The sequence below is a fragment of the Dipodomys merriami genome, unplaced genomic scaffold, assembly GCF_024711535.1.
Source record: "Dipodomys merriami isolate MVZ:Mamm:240054 unplaced genomic scaffold, mDipMer1.0.p SCAF_11, whole genome shotgun sequence".
NCBI lineage: Eukaryota > Metazoa > Chordata > Mammalia > Rodentia > Heteromyidae > Dipodomys > Dipodomys merriami.
In genome coordinates this window covers 35,536,723-35,555,283 of record NW_027202382.1, presented here as the reverse complement: position 1 = coordinate 35,555,283, position 18,561 = coordinate 35,536,723, and the positions used below count along the sequence as shown (strand labels likewise).

Below are 18,561 nucleotides of genomic sequence, written 5' to 3'. Positions count from 1 at the left end.
CAGGATGTGATAAGACCAGGGAGAGGTTGGTTAAGTGACCCCCCCCAATATAATAATTTAGTTTGACACAAAGAATAAATTCAGAAGATCATCATACTTCATAGTAATGAGAGCTCATAGTAACATATCATAGATATAAAATAAAGATAGATTTTAAGAGTTCTTACTACCACTAAATGGATTTAGTCATACCAAAATATGCACATGTATCAAACATCATGTTGTACACCACAAATATATATATATATTATCTTTGTCTCTTTAAAAGACTTCATTATAATTAAATGTTCTCTATTCTGAATCATTTTATTTTGTAAAGAATAATACCATACTCGCCTAAAATTTGTTAAAAATAAGATCCCAACAGGATCGAGTACGTCAACCTATTTAAGAACTTTTTTTTTTTCATTTAAGAACATTTTGTATTTTTGCTAAGAATAAGTAAAGACTCAGAGGAACTACACAAAACATGGGACAGAAGGTTGCTTTCTATAATGAATAGAAGGCAATTCAAAAATATCATACTTAAAAGCAAACAAATACTAATCACCAAAATACATAACATTGTTTTCTACGGTCCCAATGTGAAAACGTTTAAAGCTGTCAAGGTATGTCAGAAGTTTGCAGGAAATGAGCCCATAGTAAATCTCAAACAGTGAACATTCTTTCCCATCATTGATTTCCTTCCATGCTAGGAGCATTTCCGTTTCTGCAGTTTGTGAAGATGTAAAGATGAACTTATAGCAACATCTATTATATCTGATGTGTCTTTTCCCAGAAAACCTTGAACTATGAATAGGTTTAAGGCCAAGGGACTTTGCACAAATACCTATAAACACATCAGCAGGCACCATAATAGGCATTTCTTTGAAAATGACATACATCATCCGGGCTACATCTTGAGAAATTATAAATGCCTCACCACTACAGTAATCTGGGTAGTATTTTTCTGGATACTCACTAAGAGGCACAAATTCTTTACTCTGAGGGTCTCTGTTGGGTGCATCCTGATGGTTAACCCTTCCTACATAGACATCTTCAAGGTGTTCTTTCAAATTCAGAAGATAGTCCACCAAGCTTGGTAGATTGACAAACATCTCTTCATCAACCTTGAGAATAAACATGGCATTAGGGCAGAAAGTCACAGCCCACTGGGTCATTATGATGATCTTCAGTGTTTGGTTCTCCAAACTGTCCAAGAAGATTCCTTCAACTATATCATTATTCTTATGTGACTCTTTGTCTATCTCTTTCTGTGTAGTGACCAAAACAGGCATTCCTAAAGCAAACAGTGTGAGCACGGAGTGTCCTTGGACACTGCTCACATTTCCCCAGGTTCTCCTGATGAGGTCTCGCCTTGTGCCATTTCCTGGGCTACTGAAGATCAGAGAAAGCAAAAAAATGTTCTTCCCTTTACACACTTCCGACTGGCTCAGGACATAATATTTGGAGGGATGATTTCTTAGAGGTTCCATGTTCAATTTTCTTGCCTTATCCTTAATTTCAAGAACTTTCATATTGACATGAGGCAAAGAATGCAGAAAGTATTCTTCCACAAAGTCACCCCCAAAAAGCAAAGCATGAAATAGGATGACATTAAACAGAATAAAACACCACTGGTGAGTTCGAAGTCTGCAGAATGTCACCTAAATAAGAAAAGGACAAATGTTCATTCAAGCTTAATCTAGCTCCTCCTCCTCCTCCTCCTCCTCCTCCTCCTCCTCCTCCTCCTCCTCCTCCTCCTCCTCCTCCTCCTCCTCCTCCTCCTCCTCCTCTCCCCTCCTCCTCCCCCCTACAGAACACTATATGAACTTTAACAGTTCTTTATTATTTGTCTCTTCAATAAACGTAGTCTTATGGACACAAGCATGATAGTCTCTCTTTTTTCACATTGCGAAGTCTAGTGTGTTTGGACACTAGTTAGTAATTTTTTTCCTTGTTTGAATGAAAGACTATTTTACTATATATAATACACTGTATTGGACCCTAGAAATACAAAGAACAATAAGACATAGTCAGGAAGATAGGATACAAGTAGGCTCATTGTAATAAAATCTGTAGGAAAATATGTGTTCTTTCTCTAATGGAAGCACTTGGATCAGTTTCTTCTCTAATTACAAAGGTCAACAGCTATTTTTCCATGTTGTTTTTGGTGGCTATGCACTAGCTATTTATCATTTACTTCCTGCTAGTGTGACTTTTTCTTTTTCTTTCTTTCTTTCTTTCTTTCTTTCTTTCTTTCTTTCTTTCTTTCTTTCTTTCTTTCTTTCTTTCTTTCTTTCTTTCTTTCTTTCTTTCTTTCTTTCTTTTTTTGTCAGTCGTGGGGCCTGAACTCTGGGCCTGGGCACTGTTCCTCAGCTCTTCAGTTCAAGGCTAGCACTCTATCACTTGAGCCACAGTGCCACTTCCTGCTTTTTCTGCTTATGTGGTGCTGAGAAATCGAACCCAGGGCTTCATGCATGCAAGGCAAGAACTCTACCACTAAACCATGTTCCCAGCCCTAGTACGACTTTCTAACTTTATCTAATACTGAATCTGAATCTGTTTTGACATCTCCTAATGACTCTTACCTGTCTGTCAATATGAGCAGATTCGTACTATACACAAAGCACCTCTCCAGATATCTACAATAGAAATGTGCCAAGCTTACTCCACTTTATCAAAAGAGATGGAAAAGTCCCATATGGAAGTAAATATGCAAAAATGTAATAAAATGATGGAATAGTAAAGGAATTAATTATTCATAGGAATTTTGGTTTTAAAAAGGCCTCATATAATAGTAGTGACCTTTGCCTGGTGTCAGTGACTCATGCCTGTAATCCTAGCCACTCAGGAGGCTGAGATCTAAGGATCGTGGTTTAAGCCCAGCCTATAAAGATACATCTGAGGGACTCTTATTTCCAGTTAACCAGCAAAAAACTAGAAATTGGAGGGTGTGGTTCAAGGGGTAGAGTGTCAGCTTTGAGCAAAAATAGCTAAGCAAATGACCGCGAGTTTAAACCCAAGTACTAGCACACACAACAAAGAAAAATATTAGTTATTTTTCATGGGTAATTGTTGTGTACCAGACACAGCGCTAAGAACTTTAGGCCTTAATTCATTGAATTCTAGTAATATCCCTTTCAGCTGGGTTATCTTCTAAATTAAACTGAGCACTTGAGTGGTTAAGGGATTGGAGGAGGGTTGTGGTTTGAACTCAAAACTGTCAGATTCTAAAGCTTATTCTTAACCACTAGAAAATCCTGAATCCTGTCTTTCCTTGTATGCATTCATTTAGTAGGAAAACAAAACACAACAAAACCACCTCAGACAATTGTAATATTCACTCTTTTCTATTTTCTCATTGCAGGTGATTTACATATAAAAGAAACTTCAGCAGTCTCCATGCCTATTTTAATAAACAGCAAATGCTTCCAAGATTATCAGAATCTTACCTGCATGTTGTCTATGAGCAATTTCAGGGCTTTCAAAGTTGTTAAGTCCAGATGTCAAAATATATCTCAGGGTATCTCCAGTCTATCAGCAATTGCAGTAAAGTATGCTGTGCCACAAACTTTAAGGATAAGGTTTCTTTGCCAATTGACCTGAGCTTTTGTCCCAGAATACTTGCTGCCTGCATAGGAGAGTAAGTACTTATCATGTTACAGTCAGAGCAAATTCAGAGCAAAGAATAGAAAAAGTTCAGAGAATTGTTCACCTGTATCATCTCTCCACAGCATCACTGCCAAAGGAGGAAAACTTTATTTTTAAGTCCATCTTAAAAAATGCTAAACAGTTGCAGCACTTTGATACAAGTACATTTTTAAACTGTTCTGAATATTGCCAGATACTTGCCATCCCTCATGGATGCATTTTCTATCTTCCAAAGGAAATACCATATAATGATGTCTTATATATCTCATACATCAGATTCTGGATTCCTGGTATAAGTTATCTAAGACCATTGCTATGTCAATTGTTAAATCACACAAGCTACCTCCTCCAAGTAAGTTTATCCCCAATAGAAAAAAAAATTCTTATATTCAAAGTTGACTGTATTTTTTGAACATAGCATGCAATCTTGGAAATCTTCATCAAGTGAGAGAATCTAACCTAAAAATTAAAAAAGTCAAATTTTATTAATTTTTGGATCTTGTAAATATCCAATTGTATTTTACAGTATATTTTTCTTTTCTTTTTTGGTCAATTGTGGGGCTTGAACTCAGGGCCTGGGCACTGTCCTTGAGAAATTTTGTTCAAGGCTGGCACTCTACCACTTTAAGCCATAGTTCTATTTCTGGTTTTCTGGTGGTTAATTGGAGATAGGGTCTCATGGACTTTTCTGTCTGGGCTATGATCCTCAGATGTAAGCCTCCGGAATAGCTAGGATTACAGGTGTGAGCCATCCATGCCTGGTTTTTTTTGTTTTTTTTTTTTTCTTTACGAGTTGGAACTTACGGCCTTTTACTTGTTCAGCTTGGTTTATTTAACTGGTATTCAAGTTGTAGAATACCAGGATTTTGCTGGCTATTTTTGAAGACTGAGACTTGTGGACTTTTCTGCCCAGGCTGGAATCAAATTTTGATTCTCTGGGGCTCAGCCTCTTGAATAGGTAGGATTACAGGTGTGAGCCACTGGTGGAGTTATTTTTCTCCTTTTAAAAAGTATTTTGTTTCCCTGTATCTTCTCTGGATTGACATTTAGTTTCTTTATCTATGAGAGATTCAAAGAATATCTCTATGGGGAAGATCTATCTGTAATTTTCAATTTGATTCATCAAGCTTCTGACCTCCTAAGGTTGAGACAACTTGTTGCAAAGAGATGTTGGACTTCTTTACTTTCTTCCTTTCCACAGAGGTATCCAATCTCTATGTCTATCTCTTCCAAAATGTGGTCACCAGTTAATCTGTGGTTTAGAAGTCTACAGTAACTTCCTGTTTCCTATCAAATCAAATCTTCTCTCTTTGGACCTGACTTTGGAGACTCTATAGTAATTTGTTTTCAACCCACATAAATTTTACTTCCCATGTTTCAAGTGCCTGAGGTAGGATAGATAAGATGAGGCAACAGGGAACTTGGAAATAATTTAAAATATTTAAAAATACCAATTCAGGAAAGATAAGAAAACCAGGAAAGAAAACTGAAAAATCACTGGGGAGCAGCAAGTATTTCTTCCCTCCTCCTCCTTTCTTTTAGATGAAGCTGTAAGGTCCGCTCCTGGTTGGCGAGCAGACTCCACCCTCCTCGCAGCAAAGTCTCCACCCAGTACCTGCGTTACCTAGGCAACTGGGACACCTGGAAGAGGTCACATCTGCATCCGCTGAGGTCACATCTGAATTTGATGTGGCCACACCTTTCCCCACCCATACCCTACATAAGGGCTAGCCCAGGCCCAGACTCTCCCCTTTTTTCTCTCTCTGTTCGTGTCTAGCTCTTGCTGCTCTTTTCTTGCTCTCTTGCTCTCTTTCCCAGCCACGTGGAGTGCCAACCTTGCCTGGTCCCAGCAGGTCTACCCCTTACCTGAATACCACGTGAGTGCTACTGTTCTTACCCCTCTCTCTGCTCTTTTCTCTCTCTTTCCTCTCTTCCCAGCTCTCTCTCATTCCCAGGCCTTTCCCAGCCACGTGGAGTGCCACCCTTGCCTGGTCCAAGCAGGTCTACTGAATAAACCTACCCCTTATCTGAATACCACGTGCGTGCTGGTGCTGTTCTTACTCGCCTACCTCTTTTTAAAAACCTAACAGAAGCAACAGAAACCTGAGGGGAAAAAAGACTCTGCCGAATGTGTTCTTTGAACCAGAGGGGAATGTCCTACATATTACACTCATTGTTTCCATGTTTTAAGCAATAATAAGACTCATCTGAGGCTCCATTTCTCCATGTTTTGCATAATAAACCCACCTTAAGTTCATTGTCTGTGGGCTTGCAAATTTAACAAAGTGATTATGTGTTATTAGATGCTTTGAGTAGTTCTATCAGTAAAGGGTCAAGCTGTGTAGTGGGGAGGGTCAGTGAGACCACTCAGTCCGCAGTGAAAATGTAAAAGATTTTATTGAGGGAAAAGTGCTGGCGCACCAGGACAGCACCTGGAGGTGGGATCCCAGGAACAGCCCCCAGTGCCAGCCCACACCGGCTTTTAAGCATTTGGAGCTAGGGCGGGGAAAGGGGGAGGCTGGGTATTGGTTTTAGCCAATGATTGTTACAAGAAATGCACACCTTAAGTTTAAATTTCCCTGCTAAGGTTTTGCTGTCAGGAAGCAAGAGAATAGAACAAAGGGTGGTGATGGTCCCCTGGGTTAGGGCTGCCATTACTCAGAAAACAGCAGAAGCAGTTACAGAGTTACAGGGTTATGGAGTTACAGAGTTACAATTACACTTACTAGCTAAAGTGATGAGTTACCAGGGAAGTCTTATCCACAGGACACTTAACATTTATATCTTAAAAATAATTCATTATCCATTTTACATAACCCAAGTCAAATATCATATTCCATCTTTACATCCTCCACCAAATCAGCTGGAATCCCCCAACCAAATGATACGATTATTGGGACAAGAACCAGCATTTTGAGCCTCTGTTCCCATTTTCTGCATGTGAGGAAATGTTCCCATTTCCTCCGTAGTGAGGAAATTTGGAACCTTGATATGTTGTAGCACTAAATCCCATTGTCCTATTATGTTTGGATTATGATATCCAACACGGTAGTCATTCTCCAAGTGTGCACATATAAACTTTAACTAAAGCTAACCAGAATTTTTATTTATTTTTTAATGCTGGTACTGAAGTTTGAACTCAAAAGTCCTCGGTGAAGTAAGAAAAAGAACTGTCGCTGCGTTGGGGCAAGAGAAAGTTAGGGGAGAGTCATAAACACTCTGGGCAAATCTGGACCCAACGCTTGAGAGAAAGTTTGTGCCGAGTACCACCAGTAATAAAGTTGGAACAGATCTTATTGCGCATGCGCTGACTGACAACCTCAGTAACTTTCCCACTTCCCCCCCCTCTGGGCGGGGGCCGGAAGTGCAGCCGCTTCCGCCTGGCGCCGCGGACGGGAGGGGCGCGCGGAGATGACGTACAAATACCGGAAGCCGCTCCCCTGTGTGGCTGAGGATCGGGAGAGCAGCGGCCTCGGGTCCAGGTCTGTGTACGAGGCGGGGCGGGTCGGGGAGGGAGGGGGCTTCTGGGTGCTCGCGCCTCTGCTGACCCGCCGCGCCCGGGTCTGTTTGTCTTTCTCTCCCTGCAGGCGCCATGGCTGCGGAGCGGACCCGGCCGCTGCAAGGCTCTGGCGGCCCGAGCGCGCCTAATCGGTGTGAGCCCGGCGCAAGGTCCCGGGCCCCGGGGCGCTCGCTCAGGTCAGTGCCGCGTGGAACACGACTCCGGGAGATGGGGACCTGGGAGCGACGAACGCGTTCAGGGATCCGGGGTTTATGGTAGAGAGAGCACAGTAGGGGTTCCGAGTTCCCGCCTCCCGGTGCCTTGGTTTCCTCCGATGCGAAACGAGTTTAACAGTGACGTCCCAGGGCCACCGGGAGTTTGAAAGATGAAGCGTGCAGACGGACAAGGCATTGTAGCGATATCAGGGACTGCGCCGTAATTGGAATGTTATGAAGACAGGTTTGTATGTTGGGTGCTGCTTGGAAAACAACCACAAAAAGCACAAGGAACAACGTTTGTCCTTAAGTAATTAACGGTAACTGGCAGCTGTTGTAGGTTTACAGTGTGCCAGGTGCCATGCAAAACGTTTTAATCGTTACAAAAGCCCTTGTAGGTAAAGCTGTTCATGGATCCATGATTTCGAGTGAGGAAATCTTGAGATAGACGGTGTTCAAGGTCACCCAGCTGCAAGTGGAATTGCAAAAATATTTATAAATATTATTTGTATTCTTATACAGCTCTTAAAGCATTTTTCAAGCGAAAGACTTTAGGCCAGGTATGGTGGCGCACACCTGCAGTTCCATCACTGTCGAGGCTGAGGCAGGAGAATGGAAAGTTAAGGGTCAGACTGGGCTACATAGAAAGATCCTCTCAGAAAACAAACAAAAGACCTAAAAGCTTTTTAATAGATAGTATTTTCACATTTTTAAAATAAAAGTCAAAAGGGGCCTTTATTCTTTTTCTTCAGTTCTCTGGTGCTCTCTGGAAGCAACCAGTATTAATGTTTCTTGGATATTGAAAATATATTTTATGTCTGTATAAGTTCATAGGTATGTATACATTTTCAAAGCCTCTGCAGGAAAACAGACAATGACACCTCAGTAAATTTCTGGATTTCATTCTTTTTTTTTTTTTTTTTTAAATTTCATTCTTTACTAGACCAAGTTGTTTAAAGTAAGGTGGGGGCACACAAATCCACACGGTTTGATCTGGAATGTTCTGTTTAGGATTTATTTCTTTTTTGAGGGGACTAGGGGGTAGGACTATGGACTGGGGAAGGATGTTAAGCTTCTATTTCCCCTCACAACTCCATCTTGTGGTCCGTGTATTTCCTTAGTTGTTAGTTAATGGCAGTAACACTCCTGAACTTAGTAGTCCCATGAACTAGTAAAGGTCAAATGAGGTCATGTTTGTGAGCAGTACTTTAGTCTTATAGATCAGTATAAATAAATATGAGAATTGTCGAAGAGAACATAAGTGGTTAATAGCAGAACCAGAGCCTAATTTCATCATTGCTCAGCACTAGTGGCTCACATCTGTAATCTTAGCTACTTAAGAGGTTAAGATCTGAGGATCGTGGTTTGAAACCAGCCTGGGCTGTAAGTCCATGAGACACTTATCTCCAATTAAATCCCAGAAAGCAAGAAGTGGAACTGGGGCTCAAGGGGTGGAGTGTCAGCCTTGAGCACAAAAACTCAAGGACAGCATTGAGAGGCTGAGTTAAAGCCTCAGGACCAGCCCAGAAAATAAGATAAAAATAAATAAGTAAATAAAAAGAATATTTTCATTATGCCACATTTCCTCAAGAGCTTTGTGACCATTAGTGTTAAAGGCAGGAAGGCAAGTATGTTTAGTCTTGGAGATTGGGGAAAAAAGGCTAGACAGCAAAGGATGTGCGTATGGTAGGTAGAAGAAGGAACATGGTAATAGTGATAGCCTCATGTCAATAACTCCTCTTAATTATAAAGTTAATAAATATGACACCTTGAGTTTTTGTTCTACATATTAAGAGAAACTGTAAGATCATAAGATTGAAAAGGATGTTAGTGGGTCATGTCCAGGCCAGTCTGGTGCCAAAAATGGGGTTTCTGGCAGATGTTCATAATGGAACTAATACAAAGTACTGGGTACTGGTGTTATATGTCCCCCTGCTTTATTTCTGATTTCTTACACTGCTGAAATTGGGTTATCTCTTCCATTTCTATAGATGATGGAACTGAAACTTAGAAGTGAATTGAACATTGCCATGATCACATAGGAAGTGGCTGAATCAGTAAAATATTTGCTAGCGCCAGAGCATTTTCATTCATCCCATTCTGTCTTTGTATACAGCTATCTTGACTAGTCACAGAAATGGGAAACTCACCACTCTGGATGTGGCTATATCATCCTTGGAATGTTATGATGATTTAAAAGCTCTTTTTATTCTTTTTGGTGGAGGTGGGATAAGGGAGGCGAAAGATGGAGTTTCTGGACTTTTCTGCCCTAGCTGGCTTTGAACCAAGGTCAGCTGGATCTCAGCCTCCTGGATAATTAGGATTATAGTCATGAGCTACTGGCATTAGGCTTTATGCTTTTTCTTTTTGTTTTTCTTTGTTGTAATTGGTTCACAGGTTTTTTTTTGTTGTTGTTCTCTTTAAATCAGTTTAGTCCCTATTGTAAATAGTGAGTTGATACTTGTTGACATTAATGCAGGTTACTTTAAAATTCTTTTGCCCAGTTAGCCCTAGAACAGTTTGTCCTTCTCCCAAAGGGGAAAATGATATAATGAAATAGACTTAGTACACCCAGATCTTACCACCATGTGATGATTCATTTTTATTGTCCTTCACTTCAGAGACACACAGTGTACTTGGGTAGTGATTTTTGAGAGCACTAGCTTTCAGTCTGTTGTATTTTACTAGCCCTGTGACTCTAAGCAATTTCTTACCTGCTTTAACATCTTTTGCAAAGTAAAGATATCCATTTTTAGGTGTTTTTTAAGCATAGGGATTATGAATTTTTGTTTTATTTTTTAATGAGATCTCACTATGCTATAGTCCAAGCTGTCCTTAAACTTGAAATCCTCCTACCTCTGAGTAGCTAGGGTTACACTGCCACTGTTGCTGGCAGCATCAGGATTATTAATTTGCCTATTGCACAGATTTCTGCGCCCCTAATAGCTCCAAGTACATAATTAAGAGTTATCACAAGCCTATATGAAACTTCCAAAAACAGTCTATGTAGGGCCTTACTAATGCATGTTTTGAAGAAGGTACAAGAACCAGAAGAGGACTTGTAACTTAATATGTCTACCTATCTTTTGTGCTGAAAACATCTGTTGTAAAAAAAAGAAACAAAAAAAAAAAAACCAAGTAGCTCTGTGATTGTGGTGATAGGTCAGGTTGTACCTTGTATAACTAATATCTTAGGTTACTGCTCTGGAGATTTGCCTTTTGGTTGTCACATCCTGGTGCTTATTTTTGTGATTTTTAACAACCATATTTAGCTTATTAAAGAGTTAATTAAGGAAGTAGTCTTATATTGGTTTTGCTGGAGTGGGGGCTTGTCTTAAAGAATACATTGACTGTGGATGAATACTTCGTAAATCTTTTACTGTGAAGCTGCATGTAGCATGTGATAGACTTCAAAAGGAACAAGACATGGATACCAGCCTATCTCCATGACACATTTTATAGGTCCTCATTTGTTAGAAGTATGTTTTGCAAAAGTATTTTTCTTTCTGTGCATGAAAAAAAAATTTAGATAATTAAAAGGTGTTAACTGTCAAGTTGTAGTAACTAAGCGTTAAGATGTAATACAAAGTTTTTTACACTAATTTTAATACTTCATTTATTAGCAGTCTTGCTTGAACGGTCTCTTTGAGCAGAACTAATACAATATTTTGATGTGCCACAGGTAAATATTTCCATAACCTTATGGAGAGAAAGGACTTTGAGACATGGCTTGATAACATTTCTGTTACATTTCTTTCTCTGACGGACTTGCAGAAAAATGAAACTCTGGATCACCTGATTAGTCTGAGTGGGGCAGTCCAGCTCAGGCATCTCTCCAATAACCTGGAGACCCTCCTCAAGCGGGACTTCCTCAAACTCCTTCCTCTGGAGCTCAGTTTTTATTTGTTAAAATGGCTCGATCCTCAGACTTTACTCACATGCTGCCTCGTCTCTAAACAGTGGAATAAGGTGATAAGTGCCTGTACAGAGGTGTGGCAGACTGCCTGTAACAATTTGGGCTGGCAGATAGATGATTCTGTTCAGGACGCTTTGCACTGGAAGAAGGTTTATTTGAAGGCTATTTTGAGAATGAAGCAACTGGAGGACCATGAAGCCTTTGAGACCTCATCATTAATTGGACACAGTGCCAGAGTGTATGCACTTTACTACAAAGATGGACTTCTCTGTACAGGTAAGGCACTGGGACTGGTTTCTTAGGGGTAGGATGTTCTTGTTTGTTTTTAAAATCATTTTCTGTGGTACAAACTTAACAACACACAAAGTACTCAGGCTTGGAGAATGGTGAGTGTAATTGTTATCTTCAGTGGCATTTCCTCCCATCCTTGAGTAAGTTTCCCTTCCCTCCATATTCTCTTTCGCTATAGAGAAAAACATTTTTTAAATTAAGATTTATGAGAAAAAGATTCAGACTTTTATGAAGTATTATCTGAGTCAGAAGCCTGTAGATTACTTTTTCTATACTTTCTTACATTTTAACATTTTTTTAATCAATAAACTTTTAAGAAAAAATAGTAAAAAACAAAATAACAACAACAAAAAACAATGTTTAGTCCTTCATTTCGACAAATTACTTAACATGTCTGTGTTTGATTCCTTGTTTGTAAAATGTGGGAAGGAGATATTTCTTCCTTGTTTTAAAATCTTGCAATTCTGAGCCTGGCAATGAAGATAGTTTTAAACTAGGCAGTTAAATGACTATATTATAACATATAAAATTATTAAATTTTAGAAGTCTGTTATTCCATTATGGCATTAACTGCGGTTTCTTCTTAGATGTCCTTTGTCATATTAAGAATATTTCCTTAGCCGGGCGCTGGTGGCTCACGCCTGTAATCCTAGCTACTCAGGAGGCTGAGATCTGAGGATCGCGGTTCAAAGCCAGCCCGGGCAGGAGAGACTGTGAGACTCCTATCTCTAATAAACCACCAGAAAACCGGAAGTGGCGCTGTAGCTCAAGTGGTAGAGCGCTCGCCTTGAGCTGAAGAGCTGAGGGACAGCGCCCAGGCCCAGAGTTCAAGCCCCACGACCGACAAAAAAAAAAAAAAAAAGAATATTTCCTTCATTTGTTTATTTTTGTGTCAGTCCTGGGCACTGTTCCTGAGTTATTTTGCTCAAGGATAGTGTTCTACCACTTGAACCATAGCTTCAGTTTCAGCTTTTTTTGTGCTTAATTGGAGATAAGAGTCTCATAGACTTCCCTGTCTGGGCTGCCTTCAAACCTCGATTCTTAGATCTCAGGCTCTTGAGGAGCTAGGATTATAGGCGTGAGCTACTGGTACTCAGCTTGTACCTAGCTTTTTTTTAGTCACTAATTGGTATTGGATTTTTGTATCTAATACCAAAAGTTTTTTGTATCCATTGAGATCCATAACTTTTTTTTTTTTGTCCTGTTGATTGTGGGGCTTGAACTCAGGACCTGGGTGCTGTCCCTGAGCATTTCTGTTCAAGGCTAGCGCTCTTTGAGCAATTTGAGCCACAGCACCATTTCTGATTTTCTGGTTATTAATGGAGATACAGTCTCAAGGATCTTCCTGCCTGTGCTGGCTTCGAACCATGATCCTTAGATCTCAGCCTCCTGAGTAGCTAGGATTATAGATGTCACCCACTGGTGACCAGCTTGAGAAAGTTTTTTGTATCTGTTAACAGAAATGAGCATGTGAGTGTTTTCTTTCATTCTACTAATATATTACATTGATGGACTTTCTAATGTTAACTGAATCTTGCATTCCTAGGATAAATGCTATTTGGTCATAGTATATTAAAAAGTTACTTTTGACTTATGAGTATGTGTTTTCACAAATGGTTATAATCTGTGCCTACATTTTGACAGGTAATTAAATAATGCTTAGCAGTAGTTAGAAAGGCTCTGGGCAGTTCCTGTTGTGAGGGAGCAATACTAGATTTGAACTGGGAGCCTTGTGCTAGACAGGTGCTCTACTACTTGAACCATTCTTCTAGCCCTGCTTTTTGCTCATTTTGGAATTGGAGTCTAGCAACATTTCTTTCCTAAGCTGGCCTTGAACCTTGATCCTATAAGTCTCAGCCTCCTGAGTAGTCATTGGTATCTGGTTGTTGTTTTCATTGATCCAATGCCTATTTACTTAACACCTTATATATAAGGATGCTTGGTGTTCTTTTTTTCATCTAAGATAATTTCTGATAACCTTTGTGTATGTATACCAGTTTACTTAAGAATAACTTAAGAATAACTTTTTTTTTTTTGGTCCAGTCATGGGGCCTGAACTCTGGGCCTGGGCGCTGTCCCTCAGCTCTTCAGCTCAAGGCTAGCGCTCTACCACTTGAGTCACAGCGCCACTTCCGGCTTTTTTCTTTTTGCTTATGTGGCGCTGAGGAACCGAACCTAGGGCCTCAGGCTTGCAAGGCAAGCGCTCTACCACTGTGCCACCTTCCTAGCCCCTTAAGAATAACTTGTATAAATATATTATTTTACTATTCCCATATTATTGCACATTCAGGTTCTTTTTTAAAAAATGAATGTGTGTGTGAGCTTGTGCATGCCCACACACTTGCGTGTTTGCCCATATTGGGATTGAACAGAGGGTCTCAGGCTGTTGAGTAGTTTTTTTTCTGCAAATGGCTGGTGTTCTCCTACTTGAGGCAAATCTTCAGTCCAGCTTTTTTCTGTTAATTGGAGATTGGAGTCTCAGTTTTGTTTGCCTAGCTGGCAATCCTCAGATCTCAGCCTTTTAAATAGCTAGAAGTACAGATGTGAGCCACTAGCATCCAGCTCAGTTTTAATATTTTTAATAAAGTGTATAATATTTTCTCAAGATTGTTTTAAATTTTCACTTCCTTATTAAGCACCTGTATTTTTCCAGATGGTGATAAATTCTCTGAAATGCTAGATATTTTCCCAGTTTTATAAGTTAATTCATGCTTTGGTTTGTCATCCTGAATTTACTTAATGCTTACCTGATAGCTTTTTACATGCCTTTTTTGCCTTATGGTTTATGGCAAGGTGTGTGTGTGTGTGTGTGTGTGTGTGTGTGTGTGTGTGTGTGTGTGTGTGTGTGTGTGTGTGTGTGTGTGTGTGTGTGTGTGTGTGTGTGTGTGTGTGTGTGTGTGTGTGTGTGTGTGTGTGTGTGTGTGTGTGTGTGTACATGTTTTTCCTGGTGCTCTACCACTTGAGCCACAGCTGTACTTTTGGCAAGGTGTGTGTGTGTGTGTGTGTGTGTGTGTGTGTGTGTGTGTGTGTGTGTGTGTGTGTGTACATGTTTTTCCTGGTGCTCTACCACTTGAGCCACAGCTGTACTTTTGGCTTTTTGATGGTTAGTTGGAGATAAGAGTTAAGGACTTTTCTGCCTGGGCTGGTTTTGAACCTCAATCTTCAGATCACAGCTCTCGTACTTTTAAGTAGCTAGAATTACAGGGGTGAGCCCCTGGCACATGACAAGTATTTTTAAAGGTTAAGATTCAGTATTGCCTTGGAGCTCTTTTCCATTTAGGTAAATACTGGTTTATAATCACTTTTTTTTTTTAACTCCCCTTGTCATATTTTATTTTTGAAATAAAGTCTCACTAATTTGGAGTAGAAGTAAATTCAGTATAGTTACTGAATTCTTTTTAGAAAGTTAGTATTGCAATAAATGGACCCATGAATACGTTTTTTGCTTATATGTTTAGTTACAGTGCTGGGGATTGAGCCCAGGACCTTGAGCTTGCTAATGAATTACTTTACTATTGAGCTACATTCCCAGTCCCCTGTCCGTGTGTGTGTGTGTGTGTGTGTGTGTGTGTGTGTGTGTGTGTGTGTGTGTGTGTGTGTGTGTGTGTGTGTATGTATATGTACATATGTGTGTATGTATGTATGTATGTATGTATGTATGTATGTATGTATGCTGGTCCTGGTCCTGGTGCTTGACCTCAGGGTGCTATCCCCTAGCTTTTGTGCTCAAAACTAATGCTCTCTTGCTCAAGCCATAGTTCCACTTTAGGCTTTTGAAGGTAAGAGTTGCATAGATTTTTCTGCCAGGGCTGCAATTCTTAGATATCAGCCTGTTGAGTAGCTATGATTGTAGGCATATGCCATAAGCACCTGGTCCCTGTCCCTGCATTTTGTGATTAGTATCTAAGTAGATCTATATTAAGTTATTTCTATTCTACTATCCAAATTTTGTTCTAAATTCACCAGATTTGTATATTTTGGCTATTGATAATGATGCAAATAATTAGTTCAAGTTTTCTAAAAGCAATATCATCTCTGGGGCTTCACTAGAGAAGAAATACACTAGAGAAATAGCTGTTTAAAGCTGTATATCTTTGTGGCATCTTGTCCTAACTCTTTGATTTTTTTTTTCACTCTTTAAGTTATGAAATCTTGGATTTGGCAATAAACTTACAGTGACCCTATAGACCCCAAGCCAGCAATAAAATAGTATTGCCAAAGAGATTCATGGCAAATGCTAAAATTGACATAGTGTAGATAGAAGTAATTAACTTTCTGTTTTGTAGTTCTGAAATAGTTAGAAAGGAGCCTAGTGTGCCTTTACTGGTAGACACTTATGTTTGAAATACCTACCACTTCAAAGGCAATAGAGAACATACGTGGGAGAAGTAGGAGAGTTTTTACCTCAGAGGGCACATAGCTTGGAGTAGGTAGGTGACCTAACTTAGGTAAAAGTCTGGTTGTCAAATCAGAGCCCTTGTCTTCCTTCAGAGTAGCAATGCCATTGCAATGTATTCAGGCTTGGAGCAGCTAGGACTGACTTTCCAAGAGAGGCCTCACATGTAGGCATTAGTAAAATAGTCTTGAATTTTTTTTTTTTGTTGTCAGTATTGGTTTTTTTTATTTTTTTTTATTTTGGTCGGTCATGGGGCTTGAAGTCTGGGCCTGGACACTGCTCTTCAGCTCTTCAGCTCAAGGCTAGCACTCTACCACTTGAGCCACAGCGCCACTTCTGGTTTTATGAGTGGTTTCTTGGAGGTAAGAGTCTCACAGACTTTCCTGCCCGAGCTGGCTTTGAACCATGATCCTCAGATCTCAGCCTCATGAGTAGCTAGGATTACAGTTGTGAGCACGAGTGCCCAACATGAGAACATTTCTTTTTGGGCAATGTCACCCCTTCTTTCATTCTCTCTCAGTGATAACTTGAATTCATAGAAATAAATAACTATACATACAAATATTAAAAATATAATGTCTACACAGTTCTTTTTATGTATTATCCCAAATATTGCAGGGTTTCTAGTATTCCTGGTTAATGCCAGTAATGGCTCTAAGACTGTATCAACTGAAGCTATCCTCACAATTTTTCCAATCAAGGCCTTTTTAGAGAGGTCGCAGAATTTCTGAGTTTTGAACTTCCAAATTAAATTATTCTCTTGTTTCCCTGTAGCTGGAATAAATAGGTCAAGAATTAGAATAAAGGTAAAAGGTGATTTAAAAATCAAAAGGGATGATTTGAATATAAAAACAGCTACTAAAGTACAGTTGACAGGATTTAATAACTTAAATATGGACAGGAGAAGAGAGATTTCAGGAATGGCCGGGGTGTCTAACTTTTAATGCTTGGGAAGATAGTAATCCTGATAACAAGACTGGAAAATGATGGAATGAGGCAGAGACTCATGCCTGTAACAGCTACTAGTGAGTTAGAGATAGCAGGATTGACACCAGCATAAGTAGGAGGGTGGTAGGTCTGGTTGACCTGCCAAAAATGTGAGACTGTCTGAAAAATAAGCAAAAGGGGAAAGGGGTGTAGCTCAAATGATAGGCCCTGGCTTCATCCCTGTTATCTCCAAAGGATTAAAAAAAGAAAGTGATAATAAATCTAAGAGAATAAATGAAGTTCAGTTTGGGATGGACTGAATCTTGTTGACCTATATTTTCCATATATATAATATAAATATGTAATATATAAAAATGATATATAAAAAATATAAATCTTCATAAATAAATATATATATATGGAGGTACCCCAAGGTATTTGGAAATGCAAGTCAGAGGTTTGAAGAGTACTCATTTATAGAGAAAAAATTAGGAGTTAAGTAACAATGCAGCTATGGATGAAATAGTAAAACTTTAAAAGGAGATTTAGAGGGGGGAAAATGAAGGCTAGAGAGGATTTTAGACAAGTGTGCTTTGAGAAATTAAAGAAGTGGGTAGTAAAGAGTTTTATTGGAAAGTTTTACTCAGTTGGTCTGCAGAGTCAGATCCTCAGAGAGGTGCTGGAGAGCCAGGATCTGATTCTACCAGTTAAATATTTAAACTTGATAAGATAGTTTACTCTGTGTTACAGTTCATTTTTCTGCTATTGGTTACATGCCCAGTCTTGACATTTTTTACATCAAAGTATGTTTTCATAATTGAGTGTGACTTCTTTACTTTCTTAAGTGAAAAAGTTCATATTTATTTAGTTCTCTTTCACTCACATGCTGCATGATTGAAAAAATGTTTTTTTGGGAAGGCCAACACAGAGCCAGAAAGAACAGTGGCTCCTCCAGGCAAGCAGTTAGAATAGATGTGGAGCTCAACCAGATCTTGTTATTTTTAATATTTCTTTAGGGCATAAAAGTAAATGGCACAAAAGGAGGATATTCTTAGGAGAGGATCACAAAGGCTCAATGCCTATGTGCATCTGATCATATAAACTATTCATTGAAATGAATTCTAGAAAATGGACACAAAGTTTTTTTTTTTTCTTCATTGCTGTTTTTTTTTTTTTTTTGTCTTGTTTGTTCATTTATTTGTATTTGAGGGTAAGGGGGCACAGAAATGATGAGATAAAGGGTGAACATATGCAGCAGTGGTACTCACCAGACACTGGGTTGAAAATGAATTGTCTGTCTCTCTCCATCCATCCATCCATCCACTCATCCATCCATTCATCCATCTATCCATTCATCCATCCATCCACCCACCCATCCAACCAATGTTGGGGATGGAACCCAGGGCAACACTTGACAGGCTAAGCAAGCACTCTACCTGAGCCATACTTCTAAACCCCTTTTTAATCATTTTAAAATGTACAGTTCTGTGCCATTAAGCACATCACTACCACCATTTCCAGAATTATTTCCATTTTCTCAAACTGAAACCATATCAGCTAAATGCTAGTTATCTACTTCTCATTTCTTCCAGTCAGCTGTCTATGAATGTGATTATTTTAGGTACCTCACACAAGTAAAATATTTCTTCTTTTCTGATTGACTTATTTCACCTAGCACAATGTC

At 39.3% G+C, this 18,561-nt stretch overlaps 2 protein-coding genes across 3 annotated transcripts in view; one reads left to right on the top strand and one right to left on the bottom strand.

Annotated features, from left to right (window-relative positions):
* Nucleotides 1–542: 542 nt before the first annotated feature.
* B3galt9 (beta-1,3-galactosyltransferase 9) lies at nucleotides 543–7,227 on the bottom strand. The gene is made up of 2 exons (XM_070005004.1): nucleotides 7,060–7,227; nucleotides 543–1,646 (listed from the first exon to the last, which is right to left on the bottom strand). The coding sequence occupies exons 1-2, from the start codon at nucleotides 7,225–7,227 to the stop codon at nucleotides 543–545; spliced, it is 1,272 nt and encodes a 423-aa protein (XP_069861105.1).
* Fbxw2 (F-box and WD repeat domain containing 2) overlaps nucleotides 7,043–18,561 on the top strand; it is a 39,503-nt gene continuing 27,984 nt past the window's right edge. Inside the window, exons 1-3 of one of the 2 annotated variants that reach the window (XM_070012651.1) lie at nucleotides 7,043–7,115; nucleotides 7,221–7,329; nucleotides 11,030–11,539. In XM_070012651.1, coding sequence (XP_069868752.1) covers nucleotides 11,050–11,539 — 490 coding nt within the window. In that variant the 5' untranslated portion in view covers nucleotides 7,043–7,115; nucleotides 7,221–7,329; nucleotides 11,030–11,049. The other variant, XM_070012643.1, reaches the window with a different exon arrangement.

Bases quoted from the DNA above. Each gene is read 5' to 3' on its own strand.
- B3galt9 (XM_070005004.1), bottom strand. From the start codon at position 7,227: ATGGCGCCTGCAGGGAGAGAAAGACAAACAGACCCGGGCGCGGCGGGT. The intron at 1,647-7,059 runs GTATTTGTACGT...TTTCTTATTTAG, and splicing joins ACACAGGGGAGCGGCTTCCG to GTGACATTCTGCAGACTTCG.